The sequence below is a fragment of the Nicotiana sylvestris genome, chromosome 2 (genome assembly GCF_000393655.2).
Source record: "Nicotiana sylvestris chromosome 2, ASM39365v2, whole genome shotgun sequence".
NCBI classification, from domain to species: Eukaryota; Viridiplantae; Streptophyta; class Magnoliopsida; order Solanales; family Solanaceae; genus Nicotiana; species Nicotiana sylvestris.
The window spans coordinates 157411810-157427705 of record NC_091058.1 but is presented as its reverse complement, the minus strand read 5'-3'; the positions used below and the strand labels follow the sequence as shown (position 1 = coordinate 157427705).

General features: G+C 40.6%; 1 protein-coding gene across 1 annotated transcript; it reads left to right on the top strand.

Moving 5' to 3' along the window:
• The first annotated feature begins 8722 nt into the window (after positions 1–8722).
• On the top strand, positions 8723–13647 carry LOC104218003 (G2/mitotic-specific cyclin-2-like). Its single transcript, XM_009768396.2, has 11 exons — positions 8723–8823; positions 8915–9050; positions 9142–9177; positions 9330–9375; positions 9482–9610; positions 9712–9834; positions 11601–11690; positions 11786–12007; positions 12530–12628; positions 12883–13061; positions 13146–13647. Exons 1-11 carry the CDS (start codon positions 8781–8783, stop codon positions 13285–13287), a joined length of 1245 nt encoding a protein of 414 aa, XP_009766698.1. The 5' UTR covers positions 8723–8780; the 3' UTR covers positions 13288–13647.
• Positions 13648–15896: the final 2249 nt, after the last annotated feature.

Sequence of the window (15896 nt, the reverse complement as noted above, 5' to 3'; positions counted from 1 at the left end):
GTTGCTTCGACTGTCGTCGAAGTAGTATTCCGTCGTAGTTCGAACGAGGTCGAGCTAATGTCGATGGCCTTGGCCATTAGGATGTTGCTTCGACTGTCGTCGAGCAGTATCCCGATGTGGTTCGAATGAGGTCGAACTAATGTCGATGGCCTTGGCCATTAGGATATTGCTTCGACTGTCGTCGAAGTAGTATCCCGATGTGGTTCGAACGAGGTCGAACTAATGTTGATGGCCTTGGCCATTAGGATATTGCTTCGACTGTCATCGAAGTAGTATGCCGTCATGGTTCGAACAAGATCGAACTAATGTCGATGGCCTTGGCCATTAGGATGTTGCTTCGACTGTCGTCGAAGTAGTATCCCGTCGTGGTTCGAATGAGGTCGAACTAATATCGATGGCCTTGTCCATTAGGATGTTGTTTCGATTGTCGTCGAAGTAGTATCCCGATGTGGTTCGAACGAGGTCGAACTAATGTCGATGGTCTTGGCCATTATGATGTTGCTTCGACTGTCGTCGAAATAGTATTCCATCGTAGTTCGAACGAGGTCGAACTAATGTCGATGGCCTTGGCCATTAGGATGTTGCTTCGACTGTCATCGAGCAGTATCCCGATGTGGTTCGAATGAGGTCGAACTAATGTCTATGGCCTTGGCCATTAGGATATTGCTTCGACTGTCGTCGTAGTAGTATCACGTCGTGGTTTGAACGAGGTCGAACTAATGTCGATGGCCTTGGACATTAGGTTATTTGTGTTTAATATAATGGAGATTGGATTCCGTTCATACAATGGAGAATTCTGTTTAAACAGTGGAGATTGACTTCCGTTCATACAATGGATAATTCAGTTTAAACAGTGGAGATTGACTTCCATTCATATAATGGAGAATTCTGTTTATACAATGGAGATTGACTTGTGTAGTCCCTTCATTACTTCGGCCTAGAGATCGTGTCGACGGGCCGAGGTGATGAACTGCGCTTTGATCCACAGGGTATTTCCTTCGCCGCCTCGTTAAAAACCTCCCCGAGAAAACCCGATTGGGACAAAACTCGAGTGAGGGAAAAAGAGTACGACTTAGGTGATACCTTTCAAAAGTGGAAGTACTTGAGATGGGCGACGTTCCAGTTGTTTTGGAGTGGTTTTCCCTCTATTGTTTCCAGTTGGAACGCTCCTTTGTTTGCTGCTGCTATGATTTTATACGGTTCGTCCCAGTTGGTTCCCAACTTTCCCTCGTTTGGATCTTTTGATGCCAGTGTTTTGGAATTTAAGGATGTAGTCGCCAACTTTGAGTGATCTTACCTTGGCTCTTTTGTTGTAGTATCTCTCTACTTGCTATTTCTGGGCTATCATTCTTACATGGGCCATGTCTCTCCATTCTTCAACTTCATCTAAGTCTTGCAACCTACTTTCGTCATTATCCACCCCACTGACATGGGAGTATATCAGGCTGGGTTTCCCGACCTCGACGGGTATAACTGCATCGGTCCCGTAGACCAGTGAGTATGGCATTTCTCCCGTGCTGGACTTTGGCGTAGTTCGGTATGCCCAAAATACTTCGGTAGTAATTCAGGCCATAGCCCTTTAGCTTCCTCGAGCTTCTTTTTCAATATTTTTAGTATTACTTTGTTGGAAGACTTGGCTTGGCCATTGGCGACAAGATGATATGGAGTGGATAGTATCCGCTTGATGTGCCATTTTTCGAAGAACTCAGTCGTTCTCTTTCCGACAAACTAAGGCCCATTGTCGCAGCTGATTTCTTTGGGGATGCTGAAATGACATATAATATTTTTCCATATAAATTGATGACCTCCTATTCTCGTATTTGAGCGTACGCACCTGCTTCCACCCATTTAGAGAAATAGTGAGTTAAAACTAAAAGAAAACATACCTGTCCTCGTCCGGCTGGCGGAGGGCCGACTATGTCCATCCCCCACTTTATGAAATGCCATGGCGAAGTGACTAAATGGAGGAATTCCCCCGCTTGATGTATCATAGGGGCGTACTTTTGGCATCGCTCACATCTCCGGACATAGTCTGCTACTTCTTTTTTCATAGTAGGCCAGTAGTAGCCGACACGGATGAGGCATCACACGAGGGCGCGATTCCCTATATGGGCACCGCAATGGCGCTCGTGCACCTCCTCCAGTACTTGTCTTGTTTGGTGCGGTCCGAGACATTTAGCTAGGGGGCCGCCAAATGTTCTCTTATAGAGGTCATGATTTACCAGGCTGTATCAGGAAACCTGCACTCGGAGTTTCTTGGCTTCTTCTTTGTCTTGCGGGAGTGTTCCATCCTGTAAATAGGATACAAGGTGGTTACGCCAGTCCCAAGTTATGCTCAGGGAGAATACCTCGATGTGATCTATGGCTGAATGAAGGAGGGTGATCACATTTTCCTTGTTGATATTCTTGGTGGCCGTGACTAGTTTAGCGAGGCAATCTGCTTCAATGTTTTGTGCCGTAGGGATCTGCTCGAAGCGACATTCATCAAACTCTGGCATCAGTTTATGGATCTCCGATTGATACTTTTGTAGTCTCTGCTCTTTGATTTGGAAAGTCCTGGTGACTTGATTTACGACGAGTTGAGAGTCACAGTGGAGGATGAGTCGTCGGGCTTCGTATTTGAGGGCTAACTTCATACCTGCAATCACAGCCTCATACTCGGCCTCGTTGTTAGTCATCTTGGGGCATCATATGGACTGGTGAATTACTTCGCCCGTAGGTACTTCGAGGACGAGTCCCAATCCCGATCCCGAGGCATTTGAAGCACCGTCGGTGTAGAGGGTCCAAAGGTCGGTACACGTGGAGGCATAAAGCGCTTCTTGTTCTGCCTCTGGTAATATTTCCGCGCTGAAGTCGACGACAAAATCAGCGAGCACCTGCGACTTAATGGCAGTTCGTAGGTGGTAAGTTATGTCGTGCTCGTTGAGCTCTATTGCCCATTTGGCGAGTCTGCCTGAGAGCTCGGGTTTATGTAGGATGCCCTTTAGGGGGAAGGTTGTTATTACTTTTATGGGGTGACATTGAAAATACGGTCTAAGCTTGCGTGAAGCTACGACTAGTGCCAGAGCCAGGTTTTCAAGGTAAGGGTACCTTTACTCGGCATCTATTAAGGTCTTGCTGATATAGTAAATAGGGGATTGAGTACCTTTGTTTTTGCGGACCAGGACTGCACTGATAGCGACTTCGGATACTGCCAGATATACGAGCAGACATTCTCCTAGGTCCGCCTTGACGAGTAGTGGTGGTGACGATAGGCACACTTTTAGTTTCCTCATGGAGTCGATGCATTCCTCGTTCCATTGCAGCCCATGATCTTTTCTTAGTACGTTGAAGAATTTGTGACACCTGTCCGAGGATCGTGAAATGAACCTCGATAGGGCGGCTATTTGCCCCGTCAGCTTCTGTACCTATTTCTTGCTGGTCAGTACCTCAGGTATCATGTCTATGGCTTTGGTTTGATCCAGGTTAACTTTGATTCCTCATTGTAATACGAGGAAACCTAGGAATTTTCCTGAGGCCACGCCGAAGGCGCATTTTTCCGGATTCAATTTCATCCCGTACCGCCTCAATATCTCGAAGGCTTCTTTCAAATGACTAACGCGGTCCTCCTTCTTTGCCAACTTTACCGACATATCATCGATATAGACCTCCATTGTCTTGCCGAGCAGTACCTTGAACATCTTAGTAACCAACCTTTGGTATGTGGCTCCTGCGTTCTTGAGTCCGAACGACCTCACTTTATAGCAGTAAGTCCCTTGGTGACTGATGAAAGTTGCCTTTTCCTGATCCTCCTCGGCCATTAGAATTTGGTTGTAGCCGGAGTAGGCATCCAAAAAACTCAGCAGTTCGTGCCCCGCTGTCTCGTTGATCAGCTGGTCGATATAGGGCAACGAGAAGGAATCTTTCGGGCATGCCTTGTTCAGATCGGTGAAGTCCACACACATTCGCCATTTCCCGTTCTTCGTTTTGACCATGACCACATTGGCGATCCATTGGGGGTATTTCGATTCTCTGATGGAACCGTTGGCTAGCAATTTGTCCACCTCTTCACTGGCCGCCTCATTGATCGTGGCATTATATTTTCTCCTCATCTGCCGTATGGGCGGATAGAGTGGGTTGACATTCAACCTCTGAATGGTGATGTCCTTTGGGATCCCTGGCATATCTGAGTGGGAAAAGGCAAATAGGTCGGTATTGTTAGTTAAAAATTCACGGTACTTACCTGGCTCAGAGAGGTTGTGCCCGATATAAGCCTTTTTTATGTTGTCGGCGTCATCCAGCTGGACCGGGTCGAGGTTTTCAATAGTTGCCTTGCAGGCTTCTATGATATCTGGGTCTCTGATGACCTCTGTTGGCTGGTCTATTTTAGTTCCCGAAATGGCTGATTGCTATGCCTCTGCGCTTGCTCCTTTCAGCTGTTTGGTATGCGTGCAATCTTGGGCGATCCGATAGCATTCCTGGGCGGTGCGCGGTTCGCCTCGAATGCTGAATATACCCCACGAGGTGGGAAATTTGATCACTTGATAGAAGCTTGAGGGGATGGCTCGCATGGCGTGTATCCATGGGCATCCTATGATGGCATTATAGGCTGTTTCCTGGTCCATGACGTGGAATGTGGTTTCCAGCGTGACTCCCCCTACTAGGACCGACAACGCTACTTCTCCAGATGTCCGTTCTACTGCATTGTTAAAACCCGTTAGTGTTATGCAATACAGTATTATTTTATCATCAAGCCTCATTTGCACGAGAACTCTCGGGTGGATAATACACGCGCCACTTCCGTCATCTACCATGATTCATTTTACATATGTATCAGTGATGCGTAATGTTATAACCAAAGTATTATAATGAGGTAAAGACAAACCATCGACATCTGACTTTTCGAAGATGATACTGTCTTCGAGGTCATCATACCGTTCGTGGGCGACTGTTCGTTTGAGCTTGTGTGTAGTGGTGAACTTCACGTGGTTGATTACCGAGTCATCGCCACCACCGATGATCATCTGTATGGTACGTGCCGGCGACAGTGGCTTTGGAGATCCTTGAGATGGGTCGCGTCCTCTGGGAAATTGGCCTTTCCTTTATCGCTGAGCAATTCTTTCAGGTACCCCTGGTTCAACATCCTGACCACCTCCCACCGTAAACCTATGCAATCTTTGGTCTTGTGTTCTCTTTCCTGATGGAATTCACAAAGGACATTTGACCTTCTCACGTTTGGGTCCGATTTCTTTTTTTGTTGCCACTGCACCTTCGTGCCCAGTTTCTCCAGTGCGTACACTATCTCTGAAGGGGAAACACAAAATTTCTGAGCAGATAACAGTGGAGGCATACCTTTTTCGTTTCGAAGGGGTGCGGTGTGTCGTAGCACGACATCTGCATGCCTTGGAGGAGGCGGGTTGGATGTTCTGACATAGGGCTGATGCCTTTCTCAGTTGAAACGTGGGAGTTGATCCCTTCGCCCGTCGTTACGTCGATCCCTCTTTGCCTCGGACTGGACTGACGTTAGTCGCTGGGTTGGACCATTGAGATCATCTTTATCCGCTCTTACCTCGGCGTAATAGGCGTTATGAATTTCTTCCCATGTGGTAGGGGATACTTCATGAGTCTGTTGAGCAATTTCTTGGTTGCTTTGACCCGTTCCTGTTTAACCCGTTTTGGAAGGCTGCGACTGCCATTCCTTCTGACACATTTGGTAGTCCCATTCTTACCCTATTGAATCGGGCCAGGAAGTCTCGAAGTCATTCGCCCGCCGTTTTCCTGATGGCGAAGATGTCGTTGACCCTAGCTTCAGTCTTCTTTTCTCCTACATGAGCAGTGGCGAATTTGTCCGCCATCTCCTCGAATGTCGATATCGACCGTGCTGGTAGTTGAGAATACCATGTTAATGCTCCTCCTGTCAAAGTCTCACCAAACTTTTTCAACAGTACGGATGGCACTTGTTCTTTTGACAGGTCATTGCCTTTTATCACAGTGACGTAATGGATTAAATGATCTTCTGGATCCGTGGTCCCGTCGTATATTTTCAAATATGGTGGCATTTTGAACGTTTTCAGGATAGGGTAAGGAGCACTTCCTCACTGTATGGCTGTTCGACGAACCTTCACACATCGCATTTTGGCAGCAACTTAGGGGCGCCAGGTATTTTGTCAACCCTTTTCTGGTGATCTTTCATTTGATCACGAAGTACTTTGTTCTCGTTTTCCATTTCTTCCATTTTCTTTAGGATGGTTGTGAGTGCATCGTCACTTGCGTTGATGACAGTGTGAGTGTTGCTCGTTCTTGTAGTGCCTAGCTCGCTGGTGATAACTGCGATTTCTGCCGTTGGCGAATCTTCGGCATTTCCTTGAGGGGGTTTTTCGAGCATGTTGCTTAGAGCACTCGCCAACCACTCCTCTAGTAGCTTTTTGATTGCTGGTGGTGTTTCTTTCACTGTAGACACGAAAGCTCCTCTTTCACGCAAGACCGTCAGATCCTCTTTCACGCAAGACTGTCAGATCCTCGTGTGGAGAGGGTGAGATCTCCCCCTCCGGTGTATCTCTTGGTGTTGCATTCTCGGTATCTTCCCTACCGGCTTCGTTGAGGGAGTTCAAGAGGTTATTTGAGACATTTGCTATCATCTTCAACTTCGCTTCTTTCTCTGCCATTGTTGGCTTCTATGGGATGTGAAGAGCAGTGATCGTTGCTTTCGATATCCTAGGTGAGAACTACGATTTCGACTATGGAAATCCTCACAGACGGCGCCAAATTGTTTGACTCAAAAGATGTTAAACTCTTTCTAAGCAAATAAATCAAAAAAGATGAAGGGGTAAATCGTAGTCGAAAATAATAAACCCTAGGATAATTCTGGTAGATGGAATGACAATAATAGAAAAGGAGAGAGACCAATAGAGAGATAAAGATTAGAGAGAGAGAGAGAGTCAGCTTGTATATTATCCACTCTCTCTCGATTACAAGGCTTGAGTCCCTCTTATATAATGGAGGATTTTTACTTAATCACTGGAACGACAAATTAAGAAGTACCTACTACAACAAAGCCTGACGATGATGCGAGGACGTCTCTCCTTTAACCCCTGGGTCGTACCCTTGTATCGACTCGTAGGTACCTGGTAGTTGGTCGTGTTAACCTTGAGACGTGATCGATCAAATTCGAACCCATACAATGATAACATCAAATATGTGATGGTCTGAATATCTAAGTCTTTTATAATTACGTCCCGTAATAGTGTGAATATGCTTAATACAGAAGTCAACTTCCATTATGATTTTCTTTCATTCATGATTTCAGTTAGTTAATTATTTTTCAGTACAATAATATGAATCAAAATTACAAACTTATTCAATGATAATTGTTGAAGATAAAATCCAGTTCATTTATACTTTGACAAAAATTTAATTCAAATTTACTCTCTCGTCTTTTTTATTAGTCCTTTATATCAAAAATAAATTTTTACCTTTACTTGTCCACTTTAACAAATAATTTTTTTTATTTATTATTTTGTTTCAATATTACCCTTAGTATTAAGTACCCATACTTTCCAAATTAATTGGAGTTACATCCTTAATAATCATTAACAAGAACAATTTAGTAAATAAATTCAATGATCACTTAAAGAGCGTATCAAGCAAGGAACGAAGGGAATAATAAAACAAGATATTTACATTCAGGGGCCTATCTAGGTCAATGCATATGGGTTCACGTGAACCCATACACCTCTTTCTAAACCATGTATAATAATATTATTTTTTTTCAAAATTACTTAAATATATATGTGTGCACTGATGCTCAAAGACTCCTGTAGTGCAACAATTACTCAAATCCTACTCTAAACGGTCTTATTTTCGACACAGAGTATAGATCGATATTAAGTGAAAATCACTAAAACTTCAAAAAAATAATTATTTTAAACCTATAATTTCAAAAGTATAGTGAGTTTAAGGTAAGAGACTATAGTTAAATCGATCAAATATAAATTCTAGATCCATCTTTTTATAATAGTGACTCTTGAAATCCTAGATCCGCCCCTATTTACATTGAAAACTTAAACTTGTAACAAATGCCGAAATCTAGACATAAAGGAAAATGATACAATAGTCTTGTCATGCTCAAAATTTAGCGCTTGTACTAGAACGAAAGTGGATTAAAAACTACATCATTCATGGTCGGAAAGAAAGAAAGAGCAAAAAGTAGGAAGGAGCCACAATACTTTGAGGCCTACCACCAGAAAGCTCAAAAGTGGGCGAGAGCGCATTCTATATTTCACGGGTCTCTTCCTAAAGGTGCAAACCTCATTAACTTAAATTCATGTTTTATTTTATACACCAACAACGTAAAGATTTTTATAGTATTAATCAAATTATTTAAAAGTCAATTATATATAGTTATCTAAGGCAACTACGTACTATAACTTATTAAATTTGAAAATACGTAAATTAAATAATCTCCTCTACGTAATATATTAAACTATATTGATGGTATAATAATAACTTAGAATCCTATTTAGGAATTGAAGTCATGGAAAGTAATTTAGCACATTAACATTTTTACATTAATTTGAAAGTAACGTCTCCCTTATACTTCATTCGCCACATATGCCTAGCCAAATGTGAAAGTCTTTCACAACGGCCATATTTCATTAGCCGTTTCATTTGAATATATAATGACATCCCTTGTGTTTCACCAGACATATACCCATATTTTCGCCCATTAATCCTATCCCCCCCCCCCCCCCACCCCTCATTCATCTGCTTCATTGGTTATTTTTCTAGTCAAAGAAAAAAACATGGATATATCTGATGAGAATCAGTTCACTAGGAAATCACTGGGTAAAGATGATTTTTTTTTTCTTCTCAAAAATTAGAGATGATCTTTTTTTTCTTCTCAAAAATTAATCTTCGTCATTGTTATGAATGAAAGTTGGTGAGGCAGGAATGGGAAACAGCAAGATTGGAGTGGAGACAAGACACAACAGAAGAGCACTGAGAGTGATTAATCAGAATTTATTAGGACCTAATCCATATCGTTGTGTTGTTAACAAGAGAAGATTATCACAGTAAAATACTTCGCTCCCAACTTTAAAGTTTTCACTTTTATTTTTTCCGAGTTTCATTTTTAATCCGGTGCAAAAAATTTCTTGCTTTCAGTGCAAATGGAATCATCTACGACAAGAATCCTACGAGGTTAGTCAGTAAAACTACCATTTCTATGAATTTTGTATATTCAAATTTCAGTTCACTTGTCCTTTAGGACACATCCCAGTAATCAAGAGGTTATAACTGAAATCATATATAGTGCTTGACTGATAAATAAAGTATAACTTTTTAAAATGAAGGAAATTGACTGCACAAATTGCTAGCTCACACCAGCATTACCCCGAGGTACAAAATTTCGATATCATGGAGTAAAAATAGTTGATTTATTTTTGGTTAAATTGAAGTGTCAAATAGCTTAAAAGTTGAAGTCAGGCACAATGATGTTGAACAGGAAACCAAGAAACCAAAACTAGCAGCGGAAGATTTTAGGATTTGGGAAGAACATGTGGCAGCTAAAGACCAACCCATGTCTATGTCTTTGGAACAAGAAGCAACATTTTCAAATGACAAGACAGAAATGGTAAAGAGAATTTTCCTTTCTAGTGTATTTGTGTTTGATGTTTTAATGAGCCGTTTTTTTGTGTATCATTAATTAAACAGCTAACTTCATAAATCCTGCAGGAGGTTGAAATGGAGGATATATTTGAGGAGGCACTAATAGATATTGACAGTGATGACACTAACAATCCGCTTGCAGTTGTTGACTATGTGGAAGATCTATATGCCAACTACAGAAAAATGGAGGTCAGTCCTCCATTCAGGTTCTGGTTATGTTACAAGGATTTAATTTATATAAACTGACAATGTAAATTTTCCGATATCAGTGGCTATAACAGTTTATTGATCTATTTTCCATATTAGAAGGTGCCATCGGTTAGCCTCGGTGGGTAGCAGGAGGGATAGAGGTAGGCCTAAGAAGTCGTGGGGAGAGGTTATTAGGCGGGACATGGCGCAGTTGAAGCTGACTGAGGACATGGCCCTAGACAGGAGGGTGTGGAGGTCAAAAATTAGGGTAGAAGATTCGTAGGTAGTCGAGCGTTTCTCTTTGTCTTACTCAGTTAGTTAGTATTAGTGTTAGTATGATATCTTTTATCCATAGATGACTATTACTACCTAGAGTGGCTATAACAGTTTATTGATCTATTTTCCATATTAGAAGGTGCGATCGGTTAGCCTCGGTGGGTAGCAGTAGGGATAGAAGTAGGCCTAAGAAGTCGTGGGGAGAGGTTATTAAGCGGGACATGGCGCAATTGAAGCTGACTGAGGACATGGCCCTAGACAGGAGGGTGTGGAGGTCAAAAATTAGGGTAGAAGATTCGTAGGTAGTCGAGCGTTTCTCTTTGTCTTACTCAGTTAGTTAGCATTAGTGTTAGTATGATATCTTTTATCCATAGATGACTATTACTACCTAGAGTGGCTATAACAGTTTATTGATCTATTTTCCATATTAGAAGGTGCGATCGATTAGCCTCGGTGGGTAGCAGGAGGGATAGAGGTAGGCCTAAGAAGTCGTGGGGAGAGGTTATTAGGCGGGACATGGCGCAGTTGAAGCTGACTGAGGACATGACCCTAGACAGGAGGGTGTGGATGTCAAAAATTAGGGTAGAAAATCTGTAGGTAGTCGAGCGTTTCTCTTTGTCTTACTCAGTTAGTTAGCATTAGTGTTAGTATGATATCTTTTATCCATAGATGACTATTACTACCTAGAGTTTGACTGCATTCTTGGATTCAATTTTATTTCATCTTGCTGTTATTCCTACTTGTTGCAATTACCTTTTCTTTTTCAGTCGTTCTCTATCTGAGGGTCTATCGGAAACAAACTCTGTGCCCTTCCAGGGGTGGTGGTAAGGCTGCGTACATCTTACCTTCCCCAGACCCCACTTGTGGGAAACTGCTTGGTTTGTTGTTGTTGATGTTGTCAAGGTATATTTCATATGTAATGAGGCAAGGGCAGGTCCAACTTATCATGTCTGATTCCTCTGTTCAAACACCAGCTTTACTGGGGTTGATTATTAATTGCATTTTCAAATGAAAAATGACTGTAAATGATTTCTAGGTTTCGACCTTAAGTAAAAATATTATCTCCCTCTCATCAAGACAATATATATTCTTCCTTCCTATCTTAATTATAAACTGGCCATTGATGGATAGATAGTTTTTCAAATGCTAAATTCATTCTCCATTAAAATTATCAACCTTCCCCATTTATGTAAACTTTTATTATCAGTTGCCCCTTCCCTTAACTAACATAACATATTCACATTAAACGCAATTAAACACCTTGCACAAAGATATAATAACTTTACCAGTTACGCCAAGGATCCCTTCAACCTTGCACAAAGATATTACCTTTTTTTCATTTTTAAATAAGCATGTTGGTTTAGAGTTGAAAAACCAACTCCATGCATTTCATGGGGCTAACTTAACTAAGGGGTAATTGAACGAGGCGTTGGAATTTAATTAGATTCAAGATTGGCAGCTGTAACTGATATTGGCCATTTGCATTTCAGGGTTATAGCTGTGTTTCACCAAACTATATGACACAACAGTTTGACATCAATGAAAGGATGAGAGCTACATTAGTAGACTGGCTCATTGAGGTATATTTGATGTTTCTTCACAATGAAAATAATCAGGCAGTGGAATTAAGTTAGTATTTCATTATGTTGTTAACTTGCGTATTCTAAACAAACAGGTAAATCACAAGTTTGAGCTCAGGGAAGAGACGTTATTCTTGACTGTTAATTCGATAGACAGATTTTTGGAGAAGCAAATAGTTGCAAGAAAGAAGTTGCAGCTTGTTGGGCTGGTTGCTATGCTATTAGCATGCAAATATGAAGAGGTCTCTGTCCCTGTGGTGGATGATTTGGTGATTATTTCGGACAACGCCTATACAAGGAAAGAGGTTCTTGAAATGGTAATACTGATCTCATTATATCAACAAGTACTGCATTTCCTCTACTTTATTTGGCATTGAATTATGGAGATCGAGCATTAAGGTTGTAGGTTAGGGGAAATTGTGATTTTTTTTTTCCTACAGCGCACTAGAGTGAGACTAGCCAGTTAGGAATTAGTCTTAGGATGCTATTGATCAGCTATTGATGATGGGCTTTATCTGCTGTTTATTAGTATACCTTACATCTTTCTCGTATTTCCTATCTCTTATATTGCTGTTATTTTGTTATTTTATGGTATTTATGTTATGTTATGGATTTTATAGTATTTTATGTTATTTTATTATGAGTCTATTGATAGTACTAATATAGTGTCTCTTGTTGCCTTCTTGAGCCGAGGGTCTCCTGGAAACAGCCTCTCTGCCCCTCGGGGTAGAGGTAAGGTCTGCGTACATATTACCCTCCCCAGACCCCATTTGTGGGATTACACTGGGTTGTTGTTGTTGTTGTTGTTGTTGAAATCCATTCCTTTAATTTTACTGCAGGAAACATTAATGCTCGATACACTGCAGTTTAATATGTCAGTTCCAACTGCATATGTTTTTATGAGAAGATTTCTCAAGGCTGCTCAAGCTGATAGGAAGGTTAGTCTGGGAAGGCACTTGTAATAGTGGCTCATGTGTCTCTTGGCTCGTAAATGAAGAAAAAACGGTGACACGAAAGATGGAACTTTGACCTTCTGTTTATTTGTATTTTCTGAAAAATTCACACATAGTTCAGTTTTTATAGTGTGACACAAAATAGTCTTGTGACGTATAATTTTTTGACTTTACTGTTATAATTGGTAAAGTTTAGTGACAACACGTTAAATTAACCCCTCTTTGGTTCTTATTAACAGCTTGAGGTCCTGTCTTTCTTCTTAATCGAGCTTTGCCTCGTGGAATATGAAATGCTTAAGTTTCCACCATCTTTCATGGCTGCTGCTGCAATTTATACAGCTCAGTGCACGCTATATGGTGTCATGCAATGGAGTAAAACATGTGAATGGCATACAATTTACTCAGAAGATCAACTTCTGTGAGAACTAACTCCATATTTCTGTTTGATTCTCACTTCACCTCTCAAGATTTATCTGATTTAGCATTCTTTTTCTTGCTTTAGGAAATGCTCGAGATCTATCGTGATCTACCACCAAAAGGCAGCAACAGGGAAACTAACAGGAGTACATAGGAAGTATAGCACATCTAAATTTGGCTATGCAGCAAAATTTGAGCCAGCACTTTTCCTGGTGCAGATCAAATAACAGAAGGGGGCATTGTACAGTAACTAGCTTTACGTGACATCCGTAATTTGGTTGCTGCTTCGATGGATTTGAGAGTTTGGGGTCGGGGTAAATATTTTACAGATACAACAATAACTCAGTAACAAAAAAATTGTAGTACCCTGGGTTGTTTGTCCATGTTCTGTTCAATTTTGGAACATACCTGATTATATTTCAATCAGGAAATAATTCATAGAAAACCCTCATTTTTTTTTATTCTCAGGTGTCATTTGACACTTAATATGCTTTGAGTAAAGCAATATTCTTCTTCCAGCTAGTAAAAGTTCATTCTCCACATGATTGTGCTCATTCAATCAGAATAAAGAGCTAACTTTAGCTTTCTTTGTACTCCATTCCCCACCCTGTCCCCACACTTTTTCCCATTTGTAATTTTTTTTTTTTTTGGTGTGTGTGTATTGAATTTGCTTGTAACAGTTCATCGTCACTTGAGTTTAACAGAATAAAGAGACTAAAAATCAACTCCCAAAATCTTGAAATTTTTTACCAGGAAAAGAAGAACTACGGTTGCTCATGTCCTATGCCTTTGGAAAGATATCCAAATGGCTATGAGATTATATGCCTCGTGAAACTTTGCCAGCAGCTACACCATGATCATTTACATGAGACTGCCATCATAAGACAATGTGAGGTGCAGAGGAGTGATTATATAGCCAAGACATATAGGCAACACTACTGGTGCTATTGTCCCCCTTATTTATTCTTTTTCTATGTGTTGTGCTTTTCTTTTTTATTATTAATAAAATAACTACTAAGCACGCCTAATAGTGTAATCCCCCCCCCCCCCCCCACCCAAAAAAAAGAAGCACTACGGTGAAAATGTACGATCTTTTAAGGCAAAAATGCCTCTGGCCACTTGAACTTGCACCCAATTGTCATGCCGATAAATAAACTTTTAAAATTCCCAAATGAACACTTCAATTCTAGAATAAGTTGTCTAATAAACACATCCGACAGTTGAATCATACCAAGTGCATTACAATTTCATAAACGTGGCAACCCAGTCAGCAATAAACGAATTAAAACCTGCCACGTGTAAGGCACGAAATCCCACTGAGCACCGGCTATTTCCCATTTATTTTGACCTAAAAACCCTTAAACACTCATTTCATTTTCATTTTCAGTTGTCTCTCTCAAAGAACTCTACATTTTCAATCGTTTGCTCAAATGGAGTGAACGATAGGATTTTCCGCCCATTCATCTGCACATTGTGTTTATTTTTCTTTCAAATTCGGTCTCAAAACAAGAATCTGAGTGTTTCGTATACCGTCGATTTCTCCTCCACTAGAAACATAGAAGCCATTCAAGGCCCGATTGTTGTCTTTCATGAAATTTCTAGTTGTTTTCTTTTGTTTTTATGCGTTATTGAAGTTGGTCATAATAGATAATGTTTTGTATGTGTGCAATGGTTCTTTCGTTATTTAGGGTTTAAAATTAGGGCTTTTTGGAATAACACACTAAATTCCTATTTTTTCTTTGAATTTTACCAGTTCCATGGCTGATTGGCATATAGGGTTAAAAATTAGGGCTTTTCATCATATCGCATTTTTTTTGTCTTTTAAAGTGATAAAGCTAGGGTTCTTTTCCCGCATTTGCTTGTTCTTTTTCAAAGACATGTTCAGACAATACTGTCTTTTTCTTTTGATTATTTTACTGATTTTGACTTGTCTTATCTTATTTTTATAGGCGTAGTGAGGCAGGATGGTTGTTCTTGTGAAATTATAATTTTACCATCAGGGACAACTGATAGCTGACCCATTAATAAGGTATGAAAATGGTGTAACATGTCCTACTATTGTAACTGCTGATACTGATGAATTGCATGTTATTCAATTTAATAAATGGACAAATGATATTGGGTACTTAGGTGTGGAGAAATTTGCATGTCAAGTCAATAAAAAAGGAGCATTTCGATTTATTAAGTATGATGCTGATATGTTCGAATTCTTCAAAGACCTTCATGATGGGGTTTTTATTGATATTTATTTATGTCACACCGTTAATATACCATGTATTGATATTGAATTGAATGAAATGTTAAGTAGTGATGTGGACCTAAGTGATATTCCATATGACCAAATAGCTAGCTTTAGTGAAGCGCCACAAAGGCAAACAAGTAGAGCTAATGCTAGGGCAACAAACTCACCTACCAATGATATAAATAGTGGTTGCTTTACTAAAGGGAAGGGTAAAGGGAAGGCTGCTAATATAGAAGAATCTACTGAGGATGAAGGAGAGTTCTACAACTTTCATCTAGCCATCGATTCAGATTGTGATGAATTTGAGAGTAATTCTAAGAGCGAGGATGGTGATTATGACGGTGTTTCTGCTGATGAGGATAGAGATGAGTCACTTTATGATGCTGATGAGGATGTTGTTGGAGAGACAAGTGATATAGAAGTTGACCTTGTTGCTGCTAGATAGACCAAAGTAAATTAGAAGAACTGGAAAGAGAGATCTAGTGATGTTAATGTAGATGAGCTACCTAGTGGCCCAGTAGATATTGACCCTGGATTTGAAGACATTTACAAGGACAAGACTGCTAAATATGCTGGCAAATTGGGAGGGGATGA

What these genes read in the sequence shown, in the direction of transcription:
- LOC104218003 (XM_009768396.2), top strand. Translation starts at nt 8,781, where the DNA reads ATGGATATATCTGATGAGAATCAGTTCACTAGGAAATCACTGG. An exon ending in CCAACTACAGAAAAATGGAG is followed by an intron (nt 9,835 to 11,600) that starts GTCAGTCCTCCA and finishes TTTGCATTTCAG; the next exon opens with GGTTATAGCTGTGTTTCACC. An exon ending in GGAAAGAGGTTCTTGAAATG is followed by an intron (nt 12,008 to 12,529) that starts GTAATACTGATC and finishes ATTTTACTGCAG; the next exon opens with GAAACATTAATGCTCGATAC.